Genomic DNA, 20,286 nt, shown 5'->3' on the forward strand with positions numbered 1-20,286 from the left:
TTGACTTGGTCCGACTTCTTAACGTCGGCCAGTCTTTAAGTTATTATTTTAGCAATCCGTAAGACCTCGTCAGGTTCTTTTTTGGATCACTTTCGATAACTTCTTACATTATTCTGTGTTCATCTTTGCCGATTTGTAGAAAGTGGTTGTCATCTCTAGATCGTCTTTTGGGTGAATCGCGTTTTCACCTTTATCGGACGATTGTCTTTATCGTGATCGTGCAGTGAAATTATTTTTCACTTTCTGCCGATCTGTTGCTTTATAATCGGACGATGAATGCTTCAGATTAATGCGTCTTGGTATAGTAGTGAACTTTGTTTTCACTTTGTCAACCTTTGTCGAAATCAAACGATGAATTCGGTTTCCATCGTGGTCGGGTGGTGAAGTTGGTTTTCACCTTGCCGACTTGTCGCTTTGTAATCGGATGATGAATTTGGTTTTCATCTTGCCGACTTTGTCGTGATCGGGCGGTGACTTTGGTGTTCACCTTGCCGACCTGCCATAGTCGGGCGTCTTGGTAGGAAACTTTCTAGGGAATCTGCAATCTTTTAAACAATAAAATGAAGATAAGAATGTGTACATGTTAGTACTTACCTTTCTAGGTCGGCAATCTTTTTGGATCTTGGCCTGGCGCCCTTTTTAGATTGCAGGCATGCCATGACCTTGGTAGCTCTTGCCTCTCGAGGTTGGACACTTTGTAGCAACCTTTCCCCAGTTCTTCTGAACAATTTGGTATGGTCCTTTCCAGTTGGCTGCCGACCTATTTTGATGTCATTTCGGATTAGGATGAGATCGTTGTTGTTAGATTACCTTCTGATTATATCTTGAGGCCATTTGACATTTTAACTCCTCTTCCTTGATCCGAGCTCTTTCTCGGGTTTTTGGAGGTAGGTCGAGTTCTTCCTTTTGAAGTTGGGAGTTGGCCTCTTCACTGTAGTAGATCACTCTGGGCGATCCTTCTTTGGCCTCCATTGGGATCATTGCCTCCATTCCGTAAGCTAATCGGAAGGGTGATTCCTTTGTAGTGGAGTGTGGGGTTGTCCGATATGCCCATAGGACTTGTGGGAGCTCTTCAGGTGGGGCTATAGGGAAGTTGGCATGTAAAGCTTTGACTTTGTATTTGCTCTACAGAGCTTTGGTTCTTTCTGCAAAAAGTTTGCATCTTTGATCGTTTGTTGTCACTTTTCTTTTGTCATTCGCCTTTGAGAAGAATGTGTGCTTTGCTTAGGGTTTGGTTGTTGTTCCTGTTTCTTTTCATCGTTGCCTGACTCCTTTTGTACAAAAGTTCTAGCTTTTGTTTTGAACTTTTGTTTGAGAGGTGTTCGGACTGTTTGGGTATAGATTGTAGACTTCTTTTCTCTGTGTTCTTGCCCTGTTGTTGCCTCCAAAGGGTGCCCCTGGACTTTCGTGTGAGTCCTGGGGTTTCCCTTTTACTGCCACGTCTGTCACTTGATGTTCTGCTACTATTGTCCGAGTTGTTTCCTTATTTGCCCGAGTTGTTTGGTAGTAATCCCATAGTCGACCTATGTCTTTGAGATGTATACTAAGATCCCGGACGGCATGTCTGATTGGCTGAATTCCATAGTTTTAATGCGTGTTACTGTGGCTGACCCTGAGTACATCCCTTATACTGCCTTCGAGATTGACTTGTTGTGGTCTTGTAATGTAGCCTGGATGAGGCTTCTGTTATTGCCCCCTGGTTTGGTGTTGGCTAGTTTTGAAAATGCATCAGCTCAGGCATTCTGCATCCGAGGCATGTGTCGGACCTCATATCCCCGAATTGTCCGAGCTGTTGGTGCTGGCTGGTTTTGAAAATGCATCAGCTCGGGCATTCTATGTGTCGGACTTCATTTTCCCTGATTTGTCCGAGCTATTTTCTGTTTTTGTCCAGGGTCCCCCGAATTATCCGAGCTGTCCTCTGTAGGATTCTTCCAGCTAAGTTTTTTTTCTGTAGGATGCCTTTTATGGGCTGGTTGGTCCGAACTCTGATAGTGTGAGCTTGAAAGTATGGGTGGAGTCATTGAGAGGTGAGTATGTGGGCTTAGGCAAACTTTTTCTATCTTTTGATAGTTTAGTTCGGCCCCTTGTAGAGCTTTGCTGATGAAGTAGACGGGTTCTTGCCCACTTCCGTCTTCTCTGACTAGTGCTGAGGCTATTGCCCGACTTCCCACTGCGAGGTATAATATGAGTTCTTCACTTTCCCATGGTCTGGAAAGAATGGGTGGTTGCCCCAAGAATTTTGAAATCTCGGAAGGCTTGTTCGCACTCCGTTGTCCTTTTCAACTCGTCTGACCTCTTTGGTGTGAGGTGGACGTTTAACTCGTCCGACTTCTTTGGTGTGAGATGGACCTTCAACTTGTCCGACCTCTTTGTTGTGAGATGGACCTTCAACTCGTCCGACCTCTTTGGTGTGAGGTGGATCTTCAACTCGTCCAACCTCTTTGGTGTGAGGTGGACCTTTAACTCGTCCGATCTCTTTGATATGAGGTGGACCTTCAACTCGTCTGACCTCTTTGATGTGAGGTGGACCTTCAACTCGTCCGACTTCTTTGTTGTGAGGTGGACCTTCAACTCGTTCGACCTCTTTGGTGTGAGGTGGACCTTCCACTCGTCCGACCTCTTTAGTGTGAGGTGGACCTTCAACTTGCCCGACCTCTTTGGTGTGAGGTGGACCTTCAACTCGTCCAACCTCTTTGTTGTAAGGTGGACCTTCAACTCGTTCGACCTCTTTTATTTTTGATTGGGCGAGGTGGTGGGATCTTCTCCGTGTTGCATATTTCTCGGTAAACCTCCACAAAAGACACCTGAAGAGGGGTGTAATTGCGGTATTTTCTAGGCTTCCCGGGTTGATCTTCTTTTTTCTTGGACTCTTTATCCTTGTCCTATGGTGGGTTAGGAGAATTCGGTTTCTGAGCTCTCTCCTAGTCGAGAGTTCTCCTCCATGTTGATGTGTTTCTTTGCCTGTTCCTGTACCTTGTTTAGAGATGTTGGGTGCTTCTTGGATATTGAGTGGCTAAAAGGTCCTCCTCGTAGGCCATTGATGAGACCCAAGATATCTGCTTTTGTTGGCAGACTTTGTATGTCCAGGCACGCTTTGTTGAATCTTTCCATGTAGTTGCGAAGACTTTCCCGATCTCCTTGCTTGATTCCTAATTGACTAGGGTGTTCTTAGCCTTATCTTTTTGAATGGAGAATAACGGATTGCATCTGAGGCCTCCGTGAGATACATCCTGCTTCTGAAATTGCTAAGATGATGGCTTGGATCTGATGTGCCGTCGTACGGGGTCATGTTGGGAGCTTTGAAGTCCTTTGGGACTTTAGCTTTCATGATCTCTTTGGTGAATGGGTTTTAATCTTTGTGGGGGCTGTCTTCGTGACTGGATCGAGTTGTTTTGGCCTTGAGATCTGCTTCGAGTTTTAGGAGCTTGTCCTTTAACTCGCGGCGTTGCCTTACCTCTCTTTGTAGATCCTTGCCAACTTCTCGTTGATGCTGGCTTTCTTTTTCAAGTTGCTTTAGGCGATCTTGAAGCGCTTCTGTTACTCCCGGATGTGATGAGTTTTTGTCTCCGTTAGATTCCGGAGTATCTTTTGGTGTAGCGTCCGCGTTTTTGTGCAGCGTTCTGTCCTCTAGATCTGAATCGTGGTCGTTGTCATGGTCGTCCGCCATGGTGATGGGATGACTTCCAGGTTCCCCGACAACGGCGCCAATGTTCCGAGGGTTACCTAAAACTGGAGGTTGATCTCGGATGAGATCTTCGGTACTGGTCGGAGATGACGTGTCCGGCTGGCTGGTGGCGGCCGGAGCTGTTGTGTCCGACTTGTTGAACTTGCTGCACTGCTGATCCTTGGCCACCGGAGGGTGGGGGGTACCTGCAAGAGACTCCGATGCTTAAGTTAGCATGGGTATTAAGCAGGTTTATTGTAGAATCAGAGTATGAGTTATACCTGGGTGCTCCAATGTATTTATAATGGTGAGAAGTGACCTTCTTAGATAAGATAAGTTAGTTATCTTATCTTATCTTATCTTATCTTTGGGCGAGGTCAGCTTATCTTCAACGGAACCGCCCTTCTCTCTGTAGGCTTGAGCCGCCTTTGGATTGGGCTGTGTTCCTTCTATTTGGGCCCTTATTGGGCCTCTGTAGCGTTTTGGCCGAGCTCTTTGTGAAGAGGTCGGTCGGCTTGTCGCTAAACATCCCGGGTCGGACATCTTGACCCAGGGTATGAACATTATTCAAGGAGAATTATTTGCTATTTGGAGAGGATATCTCTTAGCTTGGGATGTGATTCAACGAGATGTTATTTGTGAGACGAATTTTTGTGGAAGCGTTTAATCTTGTTACTAATCACCAAGATGGTTTTGGGTTTATTGATCTGTTGGTGTTCAAAATAAGGGATATCATGCATTGGAATTGACGTGTTGACTTTCGTTTGATTATGAGATATGCAAACACGGTGACAGACTCCATGACAAAGATGGCGATGAGATTACAACTTCATCAAGTGGAACTTCTTTCTCCTTGGAAGGAGTTTAAGAGTAATCTTAAATGGGTCTGTCCCTTTATTTAAGCAGTTCCTTTGTTTTTTTAGTTTTTTTTTGTTTAGTTTATTTAAGTCATAAAAAAATTGTGCATAAAATTAGTTTTGATCCACTTTTTTGCCAATTAATTTTGAAGAGTGCTTTGAAAAATTTGAAAAACTTGATAAATGTAATGTTTTTTATAAACTACTAATATTTATAGTTTAATTTTACTGCTTGCTAACATGTTATAAATTACTAATATTTATTGTATTTTTTTGTGTTATAGAATTTGGGCCAATTTCTAACTAATAGATGAGGAAGATTTTGGTGATGAATTTTATTAGTAAATGAGTGTATTATGTTGAATTTGCTTGTTAGATTTGTTAATAATTTTATAAAGATTTGTGATGAATTTGTTTTTGCTGAATTTGTGCTACAGCAATAGTTTTATATATATTAGAGGCTTATTTTTTATTTTTGTATTAGAGACTTATTTTTTATGATTTATGTATGATATTATTTTAGCATTTTATATTGAACAGTGAAAGTTTTTTCTTATTTAAAAAATCATAAATCTAAACTGTTTGTAATCGGAAGGAATTTTCAAAAAAAAATTATCCAATTCAAATTGTATTGCATATAAATTAAATGTTTAAATCGAATAACTTTTTATTTTAAAATTGAATCAAACTGCACCACAAATATCCTCACTAATTAGCCAACATAATATTATTGTAACATGCGTGTAGGGCTGAAAGTGAGTCAAGTCAGCTCATGAGCTAATTCGAATTCGACTCGTTAATAGATCGATAAGCTGAGCTCATGAGCTAGTGAGCTAAGTTTGAGTTTGGAATTGAGCTCATAAATTAAATGAGCCGAGTTTGAACTTGGATAAGCTCAGCTCATTAGCTCGTGAGCTGACTCGATTATATATATACACATATTCTATATGCATTTAATCTATATTTTTAATATATATATATATATATATATATATATATATATATATATATATATGAAATAGTAATATATATATATATATATATTAATGATCTTAATTATTTAAAATTTTATATTTATTTTTTACATATAATTTTGATGAAGGACATAAATAAAAAATGTATAATTTATTGATAGATAGAAATATATAAAATTGATCTTTTTAAATATTTTTTAAAATATATAAGTTATAATTTATTGATATGAAATTATAGATTACGTATTTATGTTTCTATAATTTGAGCCAGCTCGTGAGCTTTCGGTGAGTCGAGTTTGAACTTAAGAAATATGCTCGATTATTAATGAGCTAAGCTCAATTTTTGTGAGCCGAACTTAAACTTGGTCTAGTTCGACTCACTTTCAGCCCTACAAACGTGTAGCCTACTGATATTATTTTAAATTATCTCAGTTCAATAAACAAAAGTTCCAGCGACATAAACAACAATATTCCAATGTAAATATTTTTGCATGAGGCAAGATAAAAATTCATAATATTTTGAAGTGTAAAATGTTCCTAAAATTATTTACGCAAATATATTATAAAATATTGTTTTATTGATGAAAGTACTTAAATATTTTACCATCTCAAAAATTATAAACATAACAAATACAACAATAGAAATAAATATAATAAAAAAGAATTAGGTGGTAAAAATAAAAATCTAAATAGTAAAATAACCATAACGGGGACCATTGTTTAGGGAAGGTGTGAAAAAGATAAAATCATAATTCAGGATTGAGGAAGAAAGAAAAAAAAAAAAAAAACATACGCATTGCACGTGGCCGAGGAAACGTATATTAATACGCATAACGCATTGCACGTGGACAAAAATACTAAGGTTCAAGGGTATTTGTGTAATTTTGAAATTTACAACGCTCTTCTCAATTCTCAATTTCTCATGACTCATCCAGATCTTGGACCGGTTTCTCGAAGTAAACGCCCACCAGTCACCACATCCCTTTTATAATTTTTTGTAGAGAAAGTATTGAAACCAATATTAATTGTGTACAATGAATTAAAAAAAATTAAAATTAATATTCAAATCCATTTATATTATGTACGGTTATTTCTAATCTTACTGTAATCTCCAATACACGTTCAAAACGCACCGTCATTTTCTCCGGTTCTCATCTTGCATCACTGAATTTTTTGTCAGCCATACCGAGGCCGCTACATCCTCCCACCGACATGTCCTCACCTCCGCCAGTCAGCCCGATGCGCCTCGTCCTTCGACGCTCAGCCTAACGTTGCTATCGCTGTTTTCGTGCCTGTCTTTCGAACTGGCTTCGCTTTCTCCCATTCCTTCAAGCCTCGATGATACCACTATGCTCTTCTTTTTCGGATCCAAGCATGTTAGCTTCTTTCATGATTTGAGCCGTATGCTCACAACAGTGTCGCTTTTGTCATGATTAGTCCTTTAAAATTATGTTTCACCACAATAATAGTTTCTTTTGTTTATTCCTCTTCTTCTTCTATTTTAATGGTCAATTTAGGATGATTATTTTAGTAGGTATACAGATGGTTATTTTATTTTTATGTAGATAATTATTTTGATTGGATTGAGTTTAGTTATATATAATTAAAATATGTTAGATATTCAATTCATTAGGTATGCGAATGATTATTTTTATGATGGTTATTTTTATTAAGGGTGAGTGGCGTGTGGCAAGCTAAGTAGCGACGATGAAATAGGATGATTAATTATGAAGGTGGGGTGGCCGCCGGTTGAAAAAGAAGAGAGTATTGGAAGATTTCATATGGTTATTTTTTTTGAAATAACTAACTAAATTTTTTAAAAATTTAAAATTTGAAATTTAATGTGAAATAAGTGAATAAGAGTTTTTAAATTTATTATTTTGTGGGTAATTTTCATTTTTAATTTATATTGAGTTAAATAAGCAGCTCATTATATACATTGAAATACCCTATTGATTCTTAGCAGGACTCTTTTTTTGTAATTTTTTTTAGGATTTAATTTAATATTTAATACATTGTTGGTATTGTAGATATAGGAAAATGGTTATAAAATATATTTTACATTAAAAATAATTGCATTTATAAAAAAATTCATATAGTATTGTTAATATAAAATTTTTTATATAGATGAGAATAAAATGCTTGTTATTGCTTAATGGTTGACTAGCGACATTAATAATTTGTTCAAAATAAATTATATATATTATTGTAAAGAAAAATATCTACTTGATTAATTGTATTATTTAAAAATTCCTGTAAATATAAGTTATAATACATAATAGTATAAAAATCTTTTATATTCGTAAATTAACGATGCATAAAAAGTTACTTTCTCACAAAGATTTTATTCAAATATCTACAAACTTAAAAGTTATATTTTAAAATGATCAATTTTTTTCTAACTATAATGTATCTGAGAATTGAGATGGATGGTTTCAAATAGCAAAAGTTTGTTGACTTTGTTCTAACAATGTAAATATTTAAATTCTAATAAATTACAAGCCCGTTATTCTTTTTTTATTTTTTTATTTTGATGATTATCAAGATTGGTTCGATCCTAGTTTACTAGTTTAGAACTTGGGATTTAAAGTAATTTGATGTGAAAATGATAGTAAACTATTATATTATTTATAAAATTTAATTATATTATCTATAAATTTTCTGTATAAAAACACGAATAAAAGTATAAAAAATAATATTAATGTTTTTGTTTATGAAAAGTTGGTTATATTATTTTAAAATATTTATTTATGCTATTATATAAGTTTGATATTTTCATAATTGATCACTTGACTAGCTAGCAAACCAAAAATATATGAAACATATAAATTATAAATTATATACAAATAATAATAACTTAGATTCATTTATTTTAGTTCATAGTACATTTTTATTTTAATATTAAAATATATAACAGAAATCAAATAATTATTCATAATTTACTATAGTTTTTATTTTTCAAAAATATAGCAGCTTCCACTTTCCTCCCCCCTTTTTCTTAACCTTTATTAATAAAGAAAATATCCGAGGTATTTTCTCTTGTCAATTCTATTTGTTACAAAAACTTCAAAATATATCCATGTTCATACTTAGCTATGACTTATCTTTTATTATGGGATATGGAAAAAACTCGTTAATGTGAAGAGATTGATATTTGGTAGGAGGACAAAGAATTTTAACCACCATTAAATTTATAATTTTAATATATGTATAAATTTCATTATCTTAATTTAACATAATTAGACCTTTATTTATTCATTTTATTAATCTTTTATTTTAGAAAATTTGATCCATGAGATACATAATTTTTTAAATAAATCAAAAATTATATATTTATCATTTTGTACAAAATATAACTATTTACTATTTTACATATTATTTCTCATTTTCGCAACAAGTGTAAGCGAAATTGAAAATATATATTTTCTATTCTAATTTCACAATCACTACCAATGAAATTGAGAAAAAAAAATTACAATTTAGCTAACAATATCGATATAATTTGAACAACAAAAAATCTATCAATTATTTTAAACATCTTCCACTATTTTCAACTGTTTATTTATATTTTTTAAAAGCATATATGCTATTCTAAGATTTATTTTAAAAAAAAAGTCTATAAATTAGTGATATTTTTATTTGTAGAGATGCTACACATCCATGTAACCATGTAATCAAATTGGTCCAAACCCAAAACAACTCACACGCTTCCAATCTTATTAAATAAACGTGACTTCCACGCGCCCTATACACACGAAACCACTATCTTCATTCGCGCTTCATTATGAAAAAACGTTCTTTCTTCTTTAAAACGCACGAAATCGCTCCTTTTCTTCGAATCTCTCTCAAAATCACTCAAACTTCAGTCACGTTCTCTGCGAAAACCACTACTGCAGAAGAATCGCGAGAAGATTTGGCAAGGAACTACCACAAACGAATGAAAACAGCAACAGAGACTACTAAAGGTATGAGAAAAACTAATGTTCATTTGAAATCTTACAATGTCACGTTTCTCCTAATTGCATTTTAGGTTTACTGGATTGATTTGTTTCGTTTAGTAGATCGAACTATTGTGAATGCATTTTTACAGTATAACTATGGCTTGGAATGAAATTTGTTATTATTTTCATTCAGTTCAGTGGATAGTGTAACTAGGGCTTTGAAATTGGTTGTTACTCTGTTCAGTACTTCTTTTGCATGGAGAAATACTATTTTTGATGATTAAAAGTTGAAAACAATTTATTCTTCACATGAACATTGTTCAGTTCAGTGGCATTCTTTTTCTTTGTTTAGGGTTTAGGATTACTGTGATTGAATTTTTACAATATAACTAGGGTTTTGAATGAAATTTGTTGTTATTTTCATTCAGTTAAGTGGATAGTTTAACTAGGGCTTTGAAATTGGTTGTTACTCTGTTCAGTACTTCTTTTGCATGGAGAAATACTATTCTTGTTTATTGAAAGTTGATCACCATTTATTCACCACATAAACGTTGTTCGGTTCGGTGGCCTTTGTGATTTTTATTCACCAAATGAATGTTGTTCGGTTCGGTGGCCTCCTTTTACTTTGTTCAGTGTTTAACATTATTGTGATAGCATGCAAGAATCATTTCCTAGTATTTTCATTATTTATGATGTTTGATTCTGTGCATGAATGAGTTTCGGTTCGGTGGCTTGTGGCATTTTAATAGACTTGATTAAGATATACATGCTTGTGCTTATCGGTGTATTGAGTGAAGTATTAATCAAATTTTTTCAGTGTTTAAGATTATTGTGATAGCATGCAGTAATCATTTTCTAGCTGTTTCATTATTTATCATGTTTCATTCTGTGCATGAATAAGTTTCGGTTTGGTGGCCTGTGACATTTTAATTGACTTAATTAAGATATACATGCTTGTGCTTATCGGTGTATTGAGTGAAGTATTGACCAAATTTTTTCATTACAGTAAAACAGAACAAGACAATGGTGACAATGAAGGAGAAATCGCACTATAACGTAAGCACATTAACTGATTCAGGAATTTGGAGCAATAAGACTCGCAAAGCCATCTGCTGCCTTCTCCAGCCCTTATTGTAAATTCTCATCTGGGGATTTAGATAGTAAATAGGACATACTATGATTAACTGGTTGTAATTAACAATATTTTGTTTAGCTTGTTTAAAAAAACAAACAATGCTTCTTTCAAATGTATATATGTCAATATTAATGTAAATGTTAATGTATATATCTATTCTTAATATCAATGTATATATCAAATATTAATATTTATATCTGATTCAAGATGGATTATTCCTTGTTCTGTCTGTTGGAACTGTCTGGTTGCTGTTTTGTTCCAGGTTCTCCAGCGATTGGAATCAGTGTATTTACCAATACATTAAGAATACCAAAAAACACAGTGAACCGAAATTAATACACTGGTCGAACCGAAAATTGCAAACACACTGTACAGAAATTCAGAGAGCTAATTATAAAAAAATGTTTCTATCAGTATTCAGTTTTAGAAACACCTAAACTCTATGACATAGCACCATAAAGAAAAAAATTGACTTTTGGAATAAAGGATTTCACAAAAAAAAGTGACTATTCATTAAAGACTAACAACAGTCAGAAATTAACTCACCTATAACTTCGGTGAACCGAAATTAATACACTTGTCGAACCGGAATGTGGTCATGGGTGAACAGAAATATCTATTAATAAAAACTAAAACTCGTATAATCCTCTCTTGGATAATTCATATCTGGTGCATTGTAAAGACTGGAGCTTAACTGAATCGATGATCCAGCGTCTAAAATGTTCAACTACAAAAAAGACATAATTAATTGTATATTAGCAAAATGCACAACTGAATTTTTACCTAATCGAAAACAAGTTAATTTTACCTCGCTTAGAACTGTCTTTTTCTTTTTTTTTTTCATGACATTTGAGATCTTTTTTTCCAAGTTTGATCCAAGTCTGTTCTTGGACTGGCCTCTTGTTTTGACGCGTGGCGGGCTTTGAAGGTCGTTCACATCGCTCAACGTCGCTTCTTCGTGGGATAACAAACTTTTTCCTCTAAGTTTTTTTGTAGACTCCTTTCTGCATACCGAACCGAACACATGCTCATGGTGAAACAACTATATAATACTTACTGAACCGAAAAGTTACTCACAGTAAACTAAAGATAATCCATTATATAAAACCAAATTCGAAACAACTCTGTCTACAATTTAGATATTATCAATTCAATTCAGATTCAGATCACCTCCGTCCCTTCAATTCAATTCAAATAAAATTAGCAATTCCATTCCATTGAATTCGATTCAAAATTCAATAATCCAAACCTCATCAAATTGATGCGTTCGGAAGAATAATCCAAATCGCACTCGTTCAACTGATTTGTAGTTGATTCATTCATTATTTCAATTCAGAAGTCCAGATCGAAGAAGAAGAAAAACGACGAAGCTAATTACGTCAAACTCAATCCAGATCCATAATGCAGAGAAGAAAAACGCGAACAGAAGAGAATAAGAAATTTTATTAGGTTGAAGAAGAAGAACGAAAATGCGAGAAGAGAACAAGGTTTACATTGAGAAAGGTTTATCACGCATCAGAAGATTTACGTTATATACGTTATATGAGGCGCGTGTATAACAAACGACTGAGGTGGAAGAACGCGCGTGTGGAGGAAGTTACTTGGATAACATCCATGTATTTTTTACATAGACTTAGAATTTTTCTCTTTTATTTGCAAAAAGTTAGGTAAATTCAACTTCAAGATTATGATCTAACTTCTATTTTCTATCTATTTTGCAGAAAATCGCAATTGCCAAAAACCAACCATATCATAGAAAACCCCATAGTAGCAAAATATGTTGCTTTTAATTGCAATTGCCAAAAACCAACCATATCATAGAAAACCCCATCGTAGCAAAATATGTTGCTTTTAAGAAACAAAACTTCCAACTTAGACAGAGCCCAAAAAAGTAAAAAACTAAAAACAACAAATAAAATAAAATAAAATAAAGAGCACCTAAAAAACATAGACACAGCCAAAATTGTAAAACCCAGAACCCTTTATATATTATATATTTTTTTTTCTTTATCGCAAATAATGGAAGAAAATAATTTCCATAAAACAAAAAAAAGCAAAAATAAATCCTTAAAATAACACTGTCAAGAAAAACGGAAGTCCTACCTTTTTTACTGTGAAGAAATTCAGGACAATAGCGATCTACGCTGCTGAACGTGAAACAAAAATCTTTACTTTTTTTTCTTTTTAATTTTTTGGATATAAATATAAATAGTTAAAAAGTGTAAATTGTAAAAGATTATAGTCTCTCTCTCTCTATATATCTTTATATTTCTTTCTCTCTCTCCTTCTCTCTGTATTTTTCTCTCTCTTTAACTGGTTCTTCGTCGCAGGAAGAGAGAGGCTTGTTTGGGTCCGAGGTAGAAAAAAACAGAGCGAGATCTGAACTTTTTGGAGAGACCCTTTCTCAAAAGAGGGTCTTCTTCTTCACTGTCTGGTATTCTCTCCATCTTTTTCTGGTGCAATTTTTCTTGCTCGTTCTGTTTCTTTGGTTTTGGTTTTTCTGTCCATTTGCTCAAAGATTTTGTCTTTTATGTTGAATAAATTCTGGGTTTGATTCTGATCATTCAAATGTATTCAGATCATATATAACCTTGTCGAAATTTTCGTGCTTGTAGCTCAGTTTTCTGGGATTTGGATTTGCATGTCAAGTTTTCCATTTTGATGAGGCTGTGGTTTTGGATGCATAAAAAGATGATTTTTATCGTTTATATCATCTGGGTGTTTGTGATTTGTTTCTATTTCATGTTAAAGGTGGAGATGTTATAGCATTTTAGATCCCTATGTTGATTTTCTCATGCTCTGATCAAATTTGATGGAATTCATGTACTGATTGATGAAGTGAGGTGTTATATCGTCATCGTTCATTCGACTTCGGCCTGCATATATTTTTCATTTTTTGAAATTTGTTAGATAATTAACAATCTCTGTGAATTGTTTGCAAAAAGGATTTGTTTTTGATTCGTGGTTTAAGAATTTTGTGCCTGGTTTATTGATCATGTGGATCAGAATCACTGAATTATTATACGCTTGCTCCGTATTTGATTTCCCTCAATAGTGATTTTCTCTCCTAATATTTTTATGTTCTTTTGGGAATAAGTTTCTTTAGTTTTGTGAGGGTGTGTTGTAATTGGAGCCATGGCGGTCGAGGTTGTCGGATTTGAGATGGTTCAAGGACCAATGGATACTGGTGCTGAAGGAGGCAAACCTATTTTGAATGAAAAGGAGCATGGCAAGCTGGAAAAGGATTCCAGCGCGGCCATCAAATTCGGCTCACATGGAGATGAATCTGCTAAAGGGGAAGGGAATAAAGCTTCTGATTCGAGTGTTCCGAAAGAGGCAGCGGAAGAGTGGCCTGCACCTAAGCAGATTCATTCCTTCTATTTTGTTAGGTGCCGGCCTTATGAGGATCCACATATTAAATCTAAGATTGATCAGCTTGACAAAGAGATTACCAAGAAGAATCAAGCCCGGTATCAGGTCACTGAAGCACTGAAAGCTAAGCGGGTGAGTTCTAAATAATCTGTCACGGCTACTTGTCTTTTAGTTGTTGTTTATCAAAATTTGAAAATGACAAGAGGATTCAAGGTGAGAAGTAGGATGTGTTCGAATATGGGGTTGGTTTCGGTGTCTGAGCATATGTGTTGTTCCTAATGTTAATAACTGTGATGGCAAGGGTGATAAAAAAAAAACTGTTCATATGTTTCAAAAATAACTAGTTGCTGATTTTTCCGCTGTTTACTGTTGTTTCTTTTGACAGAAAATCTTAATTTATTGTTCACCATAAATCTACGCTTGACTAGCTTTGATTTTACATGGAGCACTATTGCAAGGGAGTCAAATATTTATTCTTTTGATAATGCATGTCTTTATTGAATTGCGCATATTCGGGCATTTATTCTGGATTTATCGAGTCAAAACAACTTTTGCTAATATTAGAATAAAATAAAATAGAGAAGTATGTGACAAATAGCATTACATCTATTTATAAATTGAATGCACAAACACCAAATTAGTAGCAGAATATATAAGATTATGAGGTTCAATTTACAAACCCCACTTACCCTATTGCCCTACACTGCTTTCTTACACGAGAGTTAAATTATGTCTATTTTATCCCGTGTATCACAGATGACAGGTCACATCACTCTTCTTTTTTATTTTATTCATTTATTTTTTTTATAACTCTAGATTAGTTTTCCCAAATCTTCAGGATGTATTATTGAGTATGTTCAATTCAATGACAGATGATGAGAGCTTAATGCAAATTTGATTTGGTCTTACTCTTGCAGTCGGAACGGGCAGAGTTAATTTCTCAGATCAAGGCTCTAAGAGGTGACAGCAGGCAATTCCAGAGTATTGTGGATGAGAAAATAAAAGAGATCGAACCTCTGCAACAAGCACTGGGCAAGCTTCGTACCAACAACAATGCTGGTCGCAGTGGTTTATGCTCATCGGAGGAGGAACTCAATGATATTGTGTGTTACGAGTTCGATTTCTTTGAATTGCATATTAATTCCTCCATCTATTGTCTATTAACTGACCACTTCTTTGTGCTTCGATTGATGCAGATATATAGCTTGCAATACCGCATACAACATGAGAGCATTTCTCTAAACGAGGAAAAGCAAATCATGCGAGAAATCAAACAGCTTGAGGGGACAAGGGAGAAAGTTGTTGCTAATGCTGCCATGAGGGCCAAGTTACAGGATTCTATGGGACAGAAGGAAGCCATTCAAGACCAGGTTAAGGTAAGATAATTTTGCTTTATTGTTCTGTTGAGCTTCTTTTTATGGAGTGTCAGGGTGCTTTTGTTATAGCTTTTTCTGGCAAAAGATCGCTTGTTTTAACCGAAAAACTCACTTTCCATATATTTGTATGAATATAGAATAATCCGAATTTTTCAAATCTATCAGTTTTCTGCTTTTTCTCTTCAAAAAGTTGAACAAGTAACATTTAAGAAAATCATTTTGTAGCTTTTTCAATTATATAGAAGAATCAAGTTTTCAAAACTTTTTTGAAGGTGAAAGACAAAGGCACCCTGAATATACTTGAAACGTTTACTATTCAATGAGTTCATTGGAGATTAATTGCCTTCGAATTATTGCAGGCTATTGGTGGGGATTTGGATGGAGTGAAGAAGGAGAGACAAGCGATTCGGTCCAAAATCAAGCAAATTGATGATGAACTGAAAGTCATCGACAAGGATATCCAGACTCTGCAGGACGAACTGACAGCTATCACTCAAAAGAGGGAACAGGCTTATGAGAGTATTCAACAGCTGAGAAAGAAGCGTGACGAGGGGGTATGTTTTGCATTTTAATACTAGCATTTTCTAGCCCTCACGGCGATTGTCTAACATGAATGACCACCACTCGGCAAAAGTAGAATTTTGTCATACTGTTTCTTAATTAACATGATGTTTTGTCAGTCGGAATCGGTTCTAGTAACTACAATCATGATTTCTTGGCTGAATTGTTTTCCCAGTCTCGTGTTTGCACTTGATTGTTAATTTTATTTATACTATCTTTCTCAGAATTCCCATTTCCACCAATCCCGTATAATTCTGAACAAAGCAAAGGAACTTGCTGCAAAGAAAGATGTTACTGCTATCGAGGAACTTTCACAGACAGAGGTTTGTACTCATGATATTCATTCTTTAAAGCACCGTGAGATTATTTAACAATGACATTGAAATTTCTCTTGCATCTGTTTATTTTTTTTCTGGGTTATGGATGCGATCTTACTTTTATTTTATATTTTGTTATTTGCGTTTTTGGTTCCAGGTCGAGAAATTTATGTCACACTGGAACAGTGACAAAGCTTTCAGGAACGATTATGAGAAAAGAATCCTTCCATCATTGGATATGCGTCAGTTGAGTAGGGATGGGCGGATGAGGAACCCTGACGAAAAGCCAATCCTGGAAGAGCCAAAGGTTGTCGAAACTGTTGCACCGGCAAAAACAGTTGCAAAACAGCCAAAGGAGGAGCCTAAGCCTGCTCCTCAGGAAACCTTGGTCACTCAAGCAGTTCCAAAAGAAGCCAAGAACAAAGGGAAAGACTCAAAATCCAAGCTGGCAAAGGATATAGAGGAAACTGATGAATATGACTTCGCGATACCCGTAAAGGAGACTCCCAAGGAGCCCAAAGTTGATCCAGCAAAGCTGAAAGAGATAAAGAGAGAGGAGGAAATTGCGAAGGCAAAGCAGGCCTTGGAAAGGAAGAAGAAGCTAGCAGAGAAAGCTGCCGCCAAAGCCGCTATCAAGGCACAAAAGGAAGCTGAGAAGAAGCTCAAGGTAACTGCCACACAATTCTTCTTTCGATGTATGTTTTTCGAATAAAAACATTTTAGTATTTCGCATATATCTAAATATGTTGATATCTTTAGGACCGCGAGAAGAAAGCAGCAAAGAAGAAAGGTTTGGCAGCAACTGACGCGAATCCCGAGGAACAACCAGAAGATTCATCAGCAGTGGAGGCCACAGAGCAAGAAAAGGAGGATGATGTTGAAGCCCCAGCTCCAGTGGCAGTGAAGGAGAAGGCCCTGAAGGAAAGTAGTGTTAGATCCAGGAGCCGTGCCGCGAAGGGCCCTGAATCGATTCCAAAGGCCATTCTTAAGCGGAAAAAGTCTACCAACAATAACATGTTGTATGCCTCAATCGCCGCCTTTGTTTTGGCAGTTCTGGTGTTGCTGATTATTGCATACATCTATCTTATCTGAAGAAAGAGAGAAAAATAAAAAAAAAACCAAAGGTTTAGATCTAGAAGAGAAGGAAGTGTATACCAATTTTCCTAGTGGCTGGCTAGGTTTGTTGAGGGGTAGCCTTTTAAGTTACTAAGATGGATCATGCAAAACTCCTGTGCTTTTAGCTTCTGCTTTTGTGGGGGAGAAAACTTGATACTTTTTTAGTTTGACTGTACCTTTTTATCAAATTTTGTTCAGCTATCTTTTGACATGTTTATTACTGGATTCTTGAGTTTGTTTCTATAGTTTAAATTAACTTGGTCAGAGGAATGGCACCATGGTATGGTAGGCTTTCAAACTTAATCTTGAGAGTTTTGCATTGCTGGTTATGTAGTCTTGAATCTTTTGATGATTTAGAGCACTATTCCTTCCAAGTCCGAAGTGATTGACTTGGCTTCAAAATCACTCTCTTTTCATAAATATTTTATGTACTTTATAAAAAAAAGGCTTATAAAGTCTTGGATTTTGTCATTATAATAGTTCACTTTTGTAGTGATAGTTATTTCAAGATCTTGTAGTTCATTATATTAGTGTTTATATTAAAAGGAATTATGTTAAGTGTATATTATAATCAGTCACTACAATAAAATGCACATTATAATGTTAAATATACATTAAAAATAAATTAAATTATACATATATTTATACATAAATATATAATAGTTGATTTATAATTGATTTAAGTGTATAAATAGCATTTGTATTAATAGTTAGTCAATTGAAAAGGGTTATTCACGGAAAATTGTTACTATTGGTTATTGGAGGGTTTTGACAAGGTGGTCTAGTGAAGTGTTGTAGAGTAGAACTATTGAGATGGCAGAGGATGATATATTATGAGTTGGTGAATTTTATGGTGTCTAAATTGTTTAATTTATTTTTAAAGGTAAAAAATAAAATGTTTAAAGTATAGTTATTAAAATCGGATCGGATTGACTGATTTACCGTTTGAAATTTAAAATTTTCTCAAAATGCTTGATGTGGGGTTTAAACCCCTCTCCTCAACAAAAGAGATGCCATTCACAACCATCAAATTGTCATACTTATTAATATATATGCAAATTATAATACATATAGATATCTTTTATCAAATAGTTTATTTTTATTTAATTTATTTTAATTTTAGTTATAAACTCACTCATTCTTAAATTAATTATATTTTTATTTAACAATAATTATAAATTCACTTATTTTTTCTTTTCATAATTATATAATATCTATTAATATTTTTTTCAATAAATACTTGTAGTATATAATAGTATAATAGATATAAATTAATTAATAAATTATTGAAATTTGAAATAGTTATTTTAATATAAAAATAAAATAAAAATATTTATGATAGATTAAAAATAATAAAATACTTATATATTGTTTTTGTTCCATATTATTTTAGAATAGCTAGATATTCTTAAAATATTAGTAAAAATATGTATTTTAAATTTTAATTTTAAATTTTTTACTATTTTTTATTTATATAGGATCAGGTCAACCGGTTCAACCCGTGATCCACCGGTTGAACCAATAACCCAGTGATCTAATAGTCTGATCGGTTTGATCACCGGTTCGATTCTGACAACTATGGTTTAAAATAAAAAATAAAATATTTAAAATTTATTAAATATTATCTATTTGTTTTTTAGGAAGTTAGACACAATGTTAAAGGCACTATAGCATTCATCTTATGAGTTTTGAAAGATCAATATTTGAAAAAAAGTCATATAAAACTTGGAATTTTTTTTAAATAAATAAAATAAATATTTTATTTACCAAAATAAATAATTTGTAGCATTTTTACAAAATTGTATCGTATCTCTTATCTCGTTTACAGTGTAAACGAGATAAGGCACGAAGCACTAGACGTGTTTATTTCGTTTACACTGTAAACGAGATATGTGAAGAATTATGACGTTTACAGTATAAACGAAATACATTACGACAAATTTTTAGCAGCTATAAAAGGATGTGCAACCCTTTGTATTCTTCACAAACATCTCACTTCTTCTTCACTTCCGTTTTTTTTTTCGAAAAATAAGCCAAAATTTCTTGTGGTGGTGGATATGTGGTTGTAAGTGTGTATCCCAATTGCCGTATGAGAAACAGTGACACCGAGGTCATATTTAAGTGTGATAATTTCATTATATTGCACCTGGCGAGTTAGTTCTTTGTCCGAGTTGAAGAGTCTGATATTGAGTAGCATTGGTGGAAGTAGGAGAAAAGGGATTGGAAGGGTAGGATATAGGTTAATAGCACCGATGGAAATGGAGTTTTTCGGTTTCATCTATTTTGGCTCCATGGCGACGAGCATGTGCGCCTCATGTTTGACATTCATGGGAGAATCATGGCAGAAAAAGTTATGGAGCTTTCTGCGGAGGTTGGTGGCGGTGGATCTGGCCACTCGGATTTTGTGCAGGACGACTCACCTCTCACACCACTACCGATACACGTTGCGAGTCCAGTGGAAGATATGGATGTGGATGGTGAGGAATCTGACGAGGAGTATGTTGCGGATAGCAACATTAGTGGTTCTTCTGAAGATGATGAGGACGAGGAGTTTGTACCCGAGACGCCGGTGGAGGCATCAGTTTGGTATCTTCTTCTTGTCCCGCACCCAATTCCAGCCTTATCAGCTGTATCCAATCACTATCAAATGTTGGATCTGGATGCAATGCACGAGAAAACTCTGTTTTCCAACACGGATGAAGATGATTACAACTTAGACGATGGTGTGAAATTTTGGGTTGGCCACATATTCAAAAGTAGAGATGTAGTGATGCAGAATGTGAAGAATTACAACATTCGCAGAAGTGTTGAGTATCGAATAGTGGAGTCGGACCGATTAAAGTATCATATTTATTGCCAACAATATATAGCTGGATGCCCGTGAAGTCTCTGTGTTGCCCTTCGACAAAATCTCAGATATTGGTGATGCCTCGTTTAATTGTGGTGTAATTAATATCATCTATCACTGTTATA

At 34.7% G+C, this 20,286-nt stretch overlaps 1 protein-coding gene across 2 annotated transcripts; it reads left to right on the forward strand.

Annotated features, from left to right (window-relative positions):
* The first annotated feature begins 12,684 nt into the window (after nt 1-12,684).
* Nucleotides 12,685-17,715, forward strand: LOC112772036 (proton pump-interactor 1). Of its 2 annotated transcripts, none has more exons than XM_025816913.2 (8): nt 12,685-13,005; nt 13,669-14,075; nt 14,861-15,046; nt 15,140-15,319; nt 15,679-15,873; nt 16,105-16,203; nt 16,355-16,864; nt 16,957-17,715. In XM_025816913.2, exons 2-8 carry the CDS (start codon nt 13,707-13,709, stop codon nt 17,287-17,289), a joined length of 1,872 nt encoding a protein of 623 aa, XP_025672698.1. In that variant the 5' UTR covers nt 12,685-13,005; nt 13,669-13,706; the 3' UTR covers nt 17,290-17,715. The 2 variants fall into 2 exon arrangements, with proteins under 2 accessions (XP_025672698.1, XP_025672699.1); XM_025816914.3 differs by having other exon boundaries at nt 12,708-13,005; nt 13,678-14,075.
* The last annotated feature ends 2,571 nt before the right edge of the window (nt 17,716-20,286 follow it).

Source organism: Arachis hypogaea, chromosome 18, assembly GCF_003086295.3.
Source record: "Arachis hypogaea cultivar Tifrunner chromosome 18, arahy.Tifrunner.gnm2.J5K5, whole genome shotgun sequence".
Taxonomy (NCBI): domain Eukaryota; kingdom Viridiplantae; phylum Streptophyta; class Magnoliopsida; order Fabales; family Fabaceae; genus Arachis; species Arachis hypogaea.

Bases quoted from the DNA above. Each gene is read 5' to 3' on its own strand.
- LOC112772036 (XM_025816913.2), top strand. From the start codon at position 13,707: ATGGCGGTCGAGGTTGTCGGATTTGAGATGGTTCAAGGACCAATGGAT. The intron at 15,320-15,678 runs GTAAGATAATTT...GAATTATTGCAG, and splicing joins CCATTCAAGACCAGGTTAAG to GCTATTGGTGGGGATTTGGA. The intron at 16,204-16,354 runs GTTTGTACTCAT...TTTTGGTTCCAG, and splicing joins AGGAACTTTCACAGACAGAG to GTCGAGAAATTTATGTCACA.